The sequence below is a fragment of the Lampetra fluviatilis genome, unplaced genomic scaffold (assembly GCF_964198595.1).
Source record: "Lampetra fluviatilis unplaced genomic scaffold, kcLamFluv1.1 SCAFFOLD_275, whole genome shotgun sequence".
Classification (NCBI taxonomy): domain Eukaryota; kingdom Metazoa; phylum Chordata; class Hyperoartia; order Petromyzontiformes; family Petromyzontidae; genus Lampetra; species Lampetra fluviatilis.
The window spans coordinates 15,001-27,500 of record NW_027621263.1 but is presented as its reverse complement, the minus strand read 5'-3'; the positions used below and the strand labels follow the sequence as shown (position 1 = coordinate 27,500).

Sequence of the window (12,500 nt, the reverse complement as noted above, 5' to 3'; positions counted from 1 at the left end):
CAACTACGCCGTGTCTCTCACTCCGTCACTCATCAACAGCACAGCCCATGTACGTGTCACTGTGTGTGTGTCACTGTGTGTGTGTCACTGTGTGTGTGTGTGTGTCACTGTGTGTGTGTGTGTGTGGCCACAGCCATCAACTACGCCGTGTCTCTCACTCCGTCACTCATCAACAGCACAGCCCATGTACGTGTCACTGTGTGTGTGTCACTGTGTGTGTGTCACTGTGTGTGTGTCACTGTGTGTGTGTCACTGTGTGTGTGTCACTGTGTGTGTGTCACTGTGTGTGTGTCACTGTGTGTGTGTGTGTCACTGTGTGTGTGTGTGGCCACAGCCATCAACTACGCCGTGTCTCTCACACCGTCACTCATCAACAGCACAGCCCATGTACGTGTCACTGTGTGTGTGTGTGTGTCACTGTGTGTGTGTCACTGTGTGTGTGTGTGTCACTGTGTGTGTGTGTGTCACTGTGTGTGTGTGTGTGTGGCCACAGCCATCAACTACGCCGTGTCTCTCACTCCGTCACTCATCAACAGCACAGCCCATGTACGTGTCACTGTGTGTGTGTGTCACTGTGTGTGTCACTGTGTGTGTGTCACTGTGTGTGTGTCACTGTGTGTGTGTGTGTCACTGTGTGTGTGTGTGTGTGTCACTGTGTGTGTCACTGTGTGTGTGTGTGTGTGTCACTGTGTGTGTGTGTGTGTCACTGTGTGTGTGTCACTGTGTGTGTGTGTGTCACTGTGTGTGTGTGTGTGTGGCCACAGCCATCAACTACGCCGTGTCTCTCACTCCGTCACTCATCAACAGCACAGCCCATGTACGTGTCACTGTGTGTGTGTGTCACTGTGTGTGTCACTGTGTGTGTGTGTGTGTCACTGTGTGTATGTGTGTGTGTCACTGTGTGTGTGTGTGTGTGTGTCACTGTGTGTGTGTGTGTCACTGTGTGTGTGTCACTGTGTGTGTGTCACTGTGTGTGTGTCACTGTGTGTGTGTCACTGTGTGTGTGTCACTGTGTGTGTGTGTGTGTGTGGCCACACCCATCACCTACGCCGTGTCTCTCACTCCGTCACTCATCAACAGCACAGCCCATGTACGTGTCACTGTGTGTGTGTGTGTGTCACTGTGTGTGTGTCACTGTGTGTGTGTGTGTCACTGTGTGTGTGTGTGTGGCCACAGCCATCAACTACGCCGTGTCTCTCACTCCGTCACTCATCAACAGCACAGCCCATGTACGTGTCACTGTGTGTGTGTGTCACTGTGTGTGTCACTGTGTGTGTGTGTGTGTGTCACTGTGTGTATGTGTGTGTGTCACTGTGTGTGTGTGTGTGTCACTGTGTGTGTGTGTCACTGTGTGTGTGTGTGTCACTGTGTGTGTGTGTGTCACTGTGTGTGTGTCACTGTGTGTGTGTCACTGTGTGTGTGTCACTGTGTGTGTGTCACTGTGTGTGTGTGTCACTGTGTGTGTGTGTCACTGTGTGTGTGTGTCACTGTGTGTGTGTGTCACTGTGTGTGTGTGTCACTGTGTGTGTGTGTCACTGTGTGTGTGTGTCACTGTGTGTGTGTGTGGCCACAGCCATCAACTACGCCGTGTCTCTCACTCCGTCACTCATCAACAGCACAGCCCATGTACGTGTCACTGTGTGTGTGTGTGTCACTGTGTGTGTGTCACTGTGTGTGTGTCACTGTGTGTGTGTGTGTGTCACTGTGTGTGTGTGTGTCACTGTGTGTGTGTGTGTGTCACTGTGTGTGTGTGTGTGTGTGGCCACAGCCATCAACTACGCCGTGTCTCTCACACCGTCACTCATCAACAGCACAGCTCATGTACGTGTCACTGTGTGTGTGTGTGTGTCACTATGTGTGTGTGTGTGTCACTGTGTGTGTGTGTGTGTCACTGTGTGTGTGTGGCCACAGCCATCAACTACGCCGTGTCTCTCACTCCGTCACTCATCAACAGCACAGCTCATGTACGTGTCACTGTGTGTGTCACTGTGTGTGTGTCACTGTGTGTGTGTGTGTGTCACTGTGTGTGTGTGTGTGTGTCAGTGTGTGTGTGTGTGTCACTGTGTGTGTGTGTGTCACTGTGTGTGTGTGTCACTGTGTGTGTGTGTGTGTCACTGTGTGTGTGTGTCACTGTGTGTGTGTGTGTGTCACTGTGTGTGTGTGTGTGTGGCCACAGCCATCAACTACGCCGTGTCTCTCACACCGTCACTCATCAACAGCACAGCTCATGTACGTGTCACTGTGTGTACGTGTCACTGTGTGTGTGTGTCACTGTGTGTGTGTGTCACTGTGTGTGTGTGTGTCACTGTGTGTGTGTCACTGTGTGTGTGTGTGTCACTGTGTGTGTGTGTGTCACTGTGTGTGTGTGGCCACAGCCATCAACTACGCCGTGTCTCTCACTCCGTCACTCATCAACAGCACAGCTCATGTACGTGTCACTGTGTGTGTCACTGTGTGTGTGTGTCACTGTGTGTGTGTGTGTGTCACTGTGTGTGTGTGTGTGTCACTGTGTGTGTGTGTGTGTGTGTCACTGTGTGTGTGTGTGTGTGTGTGTCACTGTGTGTGTGTGTGTGTCACTGTGTGTGTGTGTGTCACTGTGTGTGTGTGTGTGTGGCCACAGCCATCAACTACGCCGTGTCTCTCACTCCGTCACTCATCAACAACACAGCCCATGTACGTGTCACTGTGTGTGTGTGTCACTGTGTGTGTGTCACTGTGTGTGTGGGTGTGTCACTGTGTGTGTGTGTCACTGTGTGTGTGTGTGTCACTGTGTGTGTGTGTGTCACTGTGTGTGTGTCACTGTGTGTGTGTGTGTCACTGTGTGTGTGTGGCCACAGCCATCAACTACGCCGTGTCTCTCACTCCGTCACTCATCAACAACACAGCCCATGTACGTGTCACTGTGTGTGTGTGTGTGTCACTGTGTGTGTCACTGTGTGTGTGTGTGTGTCACTGTGTGTGTGTCACTGTGTGTGTGTGTGTCACTGTGTGTGTGTGTGTGTGGCCACAGCCATCAACTACGCCGTGTCTCTCACTCCGTCACTCATCAACAACACAGCCCATGTACGTGTCACTGTGTGTGTGTGTGTCACTGTGTGTGTGTGTCACTGTGTGTGTGTGTGTCACTGTGTGTGTGTGTGTGTGTCACTGTGTGTGTGTGTGTGTGTCACTGTGTGTGTGTGTGTCACTGTGTGTGTGTGTGTGTGTGTCACTGTGTGTGTGTGTTGCCACAGCCATCAACTACGCCGTGTCTCTCACTCCGTCACTCATCAACAGCACAGCCCATGTACGTGTCACTGTGTGTGTGTGTCACTGTGTGTGTGTCACTGTGTGTGTGTCACTGTGTGTGTGTGTGTCACTGTGTGTGTGTGTCACTGTGTGTGTGTGTCACTGTGTGTGTGTGTGTGTGTCACTGTGTGTGTGTGTGTGTGTCACTGTGTGTGTGTGTGTGTGTCACTGTGTGTGTGTGTGTGTCACTGTGTGTGTGTGTGTCACTGTGTGTGTGTGTGTGTGTCACTGTGTGTGTGTGTGTGTGTCACTGTGTGTGTGTGTGTGTGTCACTGTGTGTGTGTGTGTGTGTCACTGTGTGTGTGTGTGTGTGTCACTGTGTGTCACTGTGTGTGTGTGTGTCACTGTGTGTCACTGTGTGTGTGTGTGTCACTGTGTGTCACTGTGTGTGTGTGTGTCACTGTGTGTGTGTGTGTGTCACTGTGTGTGTGTGTGTGTCACTGTGTGTGTGTGTGTCACTGTGTGTGTGTGTGTGTCACTGTGTGTGTGTGTGTGTCACTGTGTGTGTGTGTGTCACTGTGTGTGTGTGTGTCACTGTGTGTGTGTGTGTGTCACTGTGTGTGTGTGTGTCACTGTGTGTGTGTGTGTGTCACTGTGTGTGTGTGTGTGTGTGTCACTGTGTGTGTGTGTGTGTGTGTCACTGTGTGTGTGTGTGTGTCACTGTGTGTGTGTGTGTGTGTGTCACTGTGTGTGTGTCACTGTGTGTGTGTGTGTGTGTGTCACTGTGTGTGTGTCACTGTGTGTGTGTCACTGTGTGTGTGTCACTGTGTGTGTGTCACTGTGTGTGTGTCACTGTGTCGAGCGGCAATATCTTTTCATCGGTTGCGTAACGCTGTGTGGAAGCTACCTGGTCTGTCGCTCCGCACGAAGCTTCAGGTCTTCTCGGCCACGGTCATTCCCTCCCTTCTCTACGCTTGCGAAACGTGGACCCCCCTAGTGGAGCATCTTCGCCGGTTGGAAACATTTAGGCTGGCCTGCCTACGATCCATCCTGGGTTTGACCAGGCTGGATTGTGTGAGGAGCTCACAAGTCCTTGAAAGATCTGGGCAAAGTCCCATCAGTGAGCTCCTCCGGCAGGCAAGGCTGCGTTGGCTGGGTCATGTAGCCCGCATGCCCAGCCACCGCATGCCTAAACAGCTTTTGTTCGGCCGGATCGAGGGGGCTAAACGGGCGCGGCACGGGCTAGAGAAGAGATGGAGTGATGTGGTACAGGAGGACGTGGAGCTGAGTGGACTTGCCGATGACTGGTACCAGCGGTGTCAAGATCGGCCTCAGTGGAGGAGGCTCGTGAAGGACGCTACTGGGCAGTTGGAGGCAGTCGCCCTCCAACAACAACGGAGGGCGGAGGAGCGACGCTCACAACAACGAGCGGAGCGCCGGGTGGCTAAAGCACAGCAAGTTGGCACAGTAGGGGGCACAGGTGGTGCATCAGCCAGTCATCTCGGTCATCTCGGTCAGTCGACCCGTGGCACCTGGGTCTGCCCCGTGACCTCCTGCCAGCGGGCGTTCGACACTTCACGTGGCCTCAAGGTGCACATGGCCTGGCACAAGCGTCGTGGTGACGTCACCGCCACTTAGTGGCGAATGGCGGTTGTTGTGTGTGTGTGGCCACAGCCATCAACTACGCCGTGTCTCTCACTCCGTCACTCATCAACAGCACAGCCCATGTACGTGTCACTGTGTGTGTGTGTGTGTGTCACTGTGTGTGTGTGTCACTGTGTGTGTGTGTCACTGTGTGTGTGTCACTGTGTGTGTGTGTGTGTGGCCACAGCCATCAACTACGCCGTGTCTCTCACTCCGTCACTCATCAACAGCACAGCCCATGTACGTGTCACTGTGTGTGTGTGTCACTGTGTGTGTGTGTGTGTGTGTCACTGTGTGTGTGTGTGTGTGTCACTGTGTGTGTGTGTGTGTGTCACTGTGTGTGTGTGTGTGTGGCCACAGCCATCAACTACGCCGTGTCTCTCACTCCGTCACTCATCAACAGCACAGCCCATGTACGTGTCACTGTGTGTGTGTGTGTGTCACTGTGTGTGTGTGTCACTGTGTGTGTGTCACTGTGTGTGTGTGTCACTGTGTGTGTGTGTGTCACTGTGTGTGTGTGTGTCACTGTGTGTGTGTGTGTGTGGCCACAGCCATCAACTACGCCGTGTCTCTCACTCCGTCACTCATCAACAGCACAGCCCATGTACGTGTCACTGTGTGTGTGTGTGTCACTGTGTGTGTGTCACTGTGTGTGTGTGTCACTGTGTGTGTGTGTGTCACTGTGTGTGTGTGTGTGGCCACAGCCATCAACTACGCCGTGTCTCTCACTCCGTCACTCATCAACAGCACAGCCCATGTACGTGTCACTGTGTGTGTGTGTCACTGTGTGTGTGTCACTGTGTGTGTGTGTCACTGTGTGTGTGTGTGTGGCCACAGCCATCAACTACGCCGTGTCTCTCACTCCGTCACTCATCAACAGCACAGCCCATGTACGTGTCACTGTGTGTGTGTGTCACTGTGTGTGTGTCACTCATCAACAGCACAGCCCATGTACGTGTCACTGTGTGTGTGTGTGTGTGTCACTGTGCTTTATTGACCTGGTCAAGGCCTATGATACCATCAGTAGGACTGGGCTCTGGGTTGTTCTTCGTGCTTTCGGAGTCCCTGACCCTCTGCTCACGATCATTAAGGACCTTCATGATGGTGAGCGGGCCCGGGTAAAACTACGTGGCCGGGAGTCGGAGCCTTTCCCTGTACACCTTGGGGTGCGACAGGGATGTCCTCTGGCTCCCACATTATTTAACATCTATTTCGACTGCGTAGTTCGTGAAGCCTTCAATAGCTGTACCGGGGGAATTACCATTTGGTACAGATATAATGGGAGGCTGATCGACGCCCGGGTGCGATCAAGGGATGGCTCCCTATTGGTCAACCACGTTATGTATGCCGATGATTTGGTAATAGCTGCTCATTCAGAAGAGGAGTTGGAGACGCTGCTGCTGAGGCTGGAGTGTGCCACTAAGAGGTGGGGCCTTACCATCAGCCCCACCAAAACTAAGCACCTGCCTGGGTATTTTGTACCATCGGGCACTCCACCCCCACAACTCCCAATCGGTGATGGGGCAGTTCTGGAGAGAGTAGAGAGTTTCCCATACCTGGGCAGTGTGCTCATGACCAGCTCCAGTTTATCAGCAGAGGTCTCACTCCGAATCAGTCGAGCGGCAATATCTTTTCATCGGTTGCGTAACGCTGTGTGGAAGCTACCTGGTCTGTCGCTCCGCACGAAGCTTCAGGTCTTCTCGGCCACGGTCATTCCCTCCCTTCTCTACGCTTGCGAAACGTGGACCCCCCTAGTGGAGCATCTTCGCCGGTTGGAAACATTTAGGCTGGCCTGCCTACGATCCATCCTGGGTTTGACCAGGCTGGATTGTGTGAGGAGCTCACAAGTCCTTGAAAGATCTGGGCAAAGTCCCATCAGTGAGCTCCTCCGGCAGGCAAGGCTGCGTTGGCTGGGTCATGTAGCCCGCATGCCCAGCCACCGCATGCCTAAACAGCTTTTGTTCGGCCGGATCGAGGGGGCTAAACGGGCGCGGCACGGGCTAGAGAAGAGATGGAGTGATGTGGTACAGGAGGACGTGGAGCTGAGTGGACTTGCCGATGACTGGTACCAGCGGTGTCAAGATCGGCCTCAGTGGAGGAGGCTCGTGAAGGACGCTACTGGGCAGTTGGAGGCAGTCGCCCTCCAACAACAACGGAGGGCGGAGGAGCGACGCTCACAACAACGAGCGGAGCGCCGGGTGGCTAAAGCACAGCAAGTTGGCACAGTAGGGGGCACAGGTGGTGCATCAGCCAGTCATCTCGGTCATCTCGGTCAGTCGACCCGTGGCACCTGGGTCTGCCCCGTGACCTCCTGCCAGCGGGCGTTCGACACTTCACGTGGCCTCAAGGTGCACATGGCCTGGCACAAGCGTCGTGGTGACGTCACCGCCACTTAGTGGCGAATGGCGGTTGTTGTGTGTCACTGTGTGTGTGTGTCACTGTGTGTGTGTGTGTGTGGCCACAGCCATCAACTACGCCGTGTCTCTCACTCCGTCACTCATCAACAGCACAGCCCATGTACGTGTCACTGTGTGTGTGTGTCACTGTGTGTGTGTGTGTGTCACTGTGTGTGTGTGTCACTGTGTGTGTGTGTGTGTCACTGTGTGTGTGTGTGTGTCACTGTGTGTGTGTGTGTCACTGTGTGTGTGTGTGTGTGGCCACAGCCATCAACTACGCCGTGTCTCTCACTCCGTCACTCATCAACAGCACAGCCCATGTACGTGTCACTGTGTGTGTGTGTGTGTGTCACTGTGTGTGTGTGTGTCACTGTGTGTGTGTCACTGTGTGTGTGTGTGTGTCACTGTGTGTGTGTGTGTCACTGTGTGTGTGTGTGTGGCCACAGCCATCAACTACGCCGTGTCTCTCACTCCGTCACTCATCAACAGCACAGCCCATGTACGTGTCACTGTGTGTGTGTCACTGTGTGTGTGTGTGTGTCACTGTGTGTGTGTGTCACTGTGTGTGTGTGTGTGTCACTGTGTGTGTGTGTCACTGTGTGTGTGTGTGTCACTGTGTGTGTGTGTGTGGCCACAGCCATCAACTACGCCGTGTCTCTCACTCCGTCACTCATCAACAGCACAGCCCATGTACGTGTCACTGTGTGTGTGTCACTGTGTGTGTGTGTCACTGTGTGTGTGTCACTGTGTGTGTGTGTGTCACTGTGTGTGTGTGTGTGTCACTGTGTGTGTGTGTCACTGTGTGTGTGTGTCACTGTGTGTGTGTCACTGTGTGTGTGTGTGTGTCACTGTGTGTGTGTGTGTGTCACTGTGTGTGTGTGTGTGGCCACAGCCATCAACTACGCCGTGTCTCTCACTCCGTCACTCATCAACAGCACAGCCCATGTACGTGTCACTGTGTGTGTGTGTGTGTCACTGTGTGTGTGTGTGTCACTGTGTGTGTGTGTGTCACTGTGTGTGTGTCACTGTGTGTGTGTCACTGTGTGTGTGTGTGTGGCCACAGCCATCAACTACGCCGTGTCTCTCACTCCGTCACTCATCAACAGCACAGCCCATGTACGTGTCACTGTGTGTGTGTGTCACTGTGTGTGTGTGTCACTGTGTGTGTGTGTCACTGTGTGTGTGTGTCACTGTGTGTGTCACTGTGTGTGTGTGTGTCACTGTGTGTGTGTGTGTGTGGCCACAGCCATCAACTACGCCGTGTCTCTCACTCCGTCACTCATCAACAGCACAGCCCATGTACGTGTCACTGTGTGTGTGTGTCACTGTGTGTGTGTCACTGTGTGTGTGTGTGTCACTGTGTGTGTGTCACTGTGTGTGTGTGTGTCACTGTGTGTGTGTGTGTGGCCACAGCCATCAACTACGCCGTGTCTCTCACTCCGTCACTCATCAACAGCACAGCCCATGTACGTGTCACTGTGTGTGTGTGTCACTGTGTGTGTGTGTGTGTCACTGTGTGTGTGTGTCACTGTGTGTGTGTGTCACTGTGTGTGTGTGTGTGTCACTGTGTGTGTGTGTGTCACTGTGTGTGTGTGTGTGTGGCCACAGCCATCAACTACGCCGTGTCTCTCACTCCGTCACTCATCAACAGCACAGCCCATGTACGTGTCACTGTGTGTGTGTCACTGTGTGTGTGTGTCACTGTGTGTGTGTGTCACTGTGTGTGTGTGTGTCACTGTGTGTGTGTGTGTGGCCACAGCCATCAACTACGCCGTGTCTCTCACTCCGTCACTCATCAACAGCACAGCCCATGTACGTGTCACTGTGTGTGTGTGTCACTGTGTGTGTGTCACTGTGTGTGTGTGTCACTGTGTGTGTGTGTGTGGCCACAGCCATCAACTACGCCGTGTCTCTCACTCCGTCACTCATCAACAGCACAGCCCATGTACGTGTCACTGTGTGTGTGTGTCACTGTGTGTGTGTCACTGTGTGTGTGTGTGTCACTGTCTGTGTGTGTGTGTGTGTCACTGTGTGTGTGTGTGTCACTGTCTGTGTGTGTGTGTGGCCACAGCCATCAACTACGCCGTGTCTCTCACTCCGTCACTCGTCAACAGCACAGCCCATGTACGTGTCACTGTGTGTGTGTCACTGTGTGTGTGTCACTGTGTGTGTGTGTCACTGTGTGTGTGTGTGTCACTGTGTGGCCGTGTCACTGTGTGTGTGTGTGTGGCCACAGCCATCAACTACGCCGTGTCTCTCACACCGTCACTCATCAACAGCACAGCCCATGTACGTGTCACTGTGTGTGTCACTGTGTGTGTGTCACTGTGTGTGTGTGTCACTGTGTGTGTGTGTGTCACTGTGTGTGTCACTGTGTGTGTGTGTGTCACTGTGTGTGTGTGTGTGTGTCACTGTGTGTGTGTGTGTGGCCACAGCCATCAACTACGCCGTGTCTCTCACTCCGTCACTCATCAACAGCACAGCTCATGTACGTGTCACTGTGTGTGTGTGTGTGTCACTGTGTGTGTGTGTGTGTCACTGTGTGTGTCACTGTGTGTGTGTCACTGTGTGTGTGTGTGTCACTGTGTGTGTGTGTCACTGTGTGTGTGTGTGGCCACAGCCATCAACTACGCCGTGTCTCTCACTCCGTCACTCATCAACAGCACAGCCCATGTACGTGTCACTGTGTGTGTGTGTGTGTCACTGTGTGTGTGTGTCACTGTGTGTGTGTGTGTGTGTCACTGTGTGTGTGTGTGTGTGTGTCACTGTGTGTGTGTGTGTGTCACTGTGTGTGTGTGTGTGTCACTGTGTGTGTGTGTCTCTGTGTGTGTGTGTGGCCACAGCCATCAACTACGCCGTGTCTCTCACTCCGTCACTCATCAACAGCACAGCCCATGTACGTGTCACTGTGTGTGTGTGTCTGTCACTGTGTGTGTGTGTGTCACTGTGTGTGTGTGTGTCACTGTGTGTGTGTCACTGTGTGTGTGTGTCACTGTGTGTGTGTGTGTGTCACTGTGTGTGTGTGGCCACAGCCATCAACTACGCCGTGTCTCTCACTCCGTCACTCATCAACAGCACAGCCCATGTACGTGTCACTGTGTGTGTGTCACTGTGTGTGTGTGTGTGTGTCACTGTGTGTGTGTGTGTGTGTCACTGTGTGTGTGTGTGTGTGGCCACAGCCATCAACTACGCCGTGTCTCTCACTCCGTCACTCATCAACAGCACAGCCCATGTACGTGTCACTGTGTGTGTGTGTCACTGTGTGTGTGTGTGTGTCACTGTGTGTGTGTGTGTCACTGTGTGTGTGTGTGGCCACAGCCATCAACTACGCCGTGTCTCTCACTCCGTCACTCATCAACAGCACAGCTCATGTACGTGTCACTGTGTGTGTGTGTGTCACTGTGTGTGTGTGTGTGTCTCTGTGTGTGTGTGTGTGTCACTGTGTGTGTGTGTCACTGTGTGTGTGTGTGTCACTGTGTGTGTGTGTCACTGTGTGTGTGTGTCACTGTGTGTGTGTGTGTGTCACTGTCTGTGTGTGTGTGGCCACAGCCATCAACTACGCCGTGTCTCTCACTCCGTCACTCATCAACAGCACAGCCCATGTACGTGTCACTGTGTGTGTGTGTGTATGTCACTGTGTGTGTGTGTCACTGTGTGTGTGTGTGTGTCACTGTGTGTGTGTGTCACTGTGTGTGTGTGTCACTGTGTGTGTGTGTCACTGTGTGTGTGTGTCACTGTGTGTGTGTGTCACTGTGTGTGTGTCACTGTGTGTGTGTCACTGTGTGTGTGTCACTGTGTGTGTGTCACTGTGTGTGTGTGTGTGGCCACAGCCATCAACTACGCCGTGTCTCTCACACCGTCACTCATCAACAGCACAGCCCATGTACGTGTCACTGTGTGTGTGTGTGTGTGTCACTGTGTGTGTGTGTCACTGTGTGTGTGTGTCACTGTGTGTGTGTGTGTCACTGTGTGTGTGTGTGTGTCACTGTGTGTGTGTGTGTCACTGTGTGTGTGTGTGTGTGTGGCCACAGCCATCAACTACGCCGTGTCTCTCACTCCGTCACTCATCAACAGCACAGCCCATGTACGTGTCACTGTGTGTGTGTGTGTGTCACTGTGTGTGTGTGTGTGTGTCACTGTGTGTGTGTCACTGTGTGTGTGTGTCACTGTGTGTGTGTGTGTCACTGTGTGTGTGTGTGTGTCACTGTGTGTGTGTGTGTCACTGTGTGTGTGTGTGTGTGTCACTGTGTGTGTGTGTGTGTCACTGTGTGTGTGTGTGTGTGTCACTGTGTGTGTGTGTCACTGTGTGTGTGTGTGTCACTGTGTGTGTATCACTGTGTGTGTGTGTGTGTCACTGTGTGTGTATCACTGTGTGTGTGTGTGTGTCACTGTGTGTGTGTGTGTGTGTCACTGTGTGTGTGTGTGTGTGTCACTGTGTGTGTGTGTGTGTGTCACTGTGTGTGTGTGTGTGTGTCACTGTGTGTGTGTGTCACTGTGTGTGTGTGTGTCACTGTGTGTGTATCACTGTGTGTGTGTGTGTGTCACTGTGTGTGTGTGTGTGTCACTGTGTGTGTGTCACTGTGTGTGTGTGTGTGGCCACAGCCATCAACTACGCCGTGTCTCTCACTCCGTCACTCATCAACAGCACAGCTCATGTACGTGTCACTGTGTGTGTGTGTGTGTCACTGTGTGTGTGTGTGTGTCACTGTGTGTGTGTCACTGTGTGTGTGTGTCACTGTGTGTGTGTGTGTCACTGTGTGTGTGTGTGTCACTGTGTGTGTGTGTGTGTCACTGTGTGTGTGTGTGTCACTGTGTGTGTGTGTGTGTGTCACTGTGTGTGTGTGTGTGTCACTGTGTGTGTGTGTGTGGCCACAGCCATCAACTACGCCGTGTCTCTCACTCCGTCACTCATCAACAGCACAGCCCATGTACGTGTCACTGTGTGTGTGTGTGTGTCACTGTGTGTGTGTGTCACTGTGTGTGTGTGTGTCACTGTGTGTGTATCACTGTGTGTGTGTGTGTGTCACTGTGTGTGTGTGTGTGTCACTGTGTGTGTGTGTGTCACTGTGTGTGTGTGTGTGTGTGTCACTGTGTGTGTGTGTGTGTGGCCACAGCCATCAACTACGCCGTGTCTCTCACTCCGTCACTCATCAACAGCACAGCCCATGTACGTGTCACTGTGTGTTTGTGTGTGTCACTGTGTGTGTGTGTGTGTCACTGTGTGTGTGTGTC

The 12,500-nt window shown here is 53.0% G+C and overlaps 1 protein-coding gene across 1 annotated transcript in view; it reads left to right on the top strand.

The window, feature by feature from the left end:
* LOC144955000 (hypoxia up-regulated protein 1-like) overlaps positions 1-12,500 on the top strand; it is a gene marked incomplete at its 3' end in the record, with an annotated part of 42,906 nt that overhangs the window by 21,238 nt on the left and 9,168 nt on the right. The window contains 1 exon segment of the mRNA XM_078885356.1: positions 1-49. This exon segment is cut by the window's left edge and continues 136 nt beyond it. Within this exon segment, the coding sequence (XP_078741482.1) occupies positions 1-49 (49 nt within the window).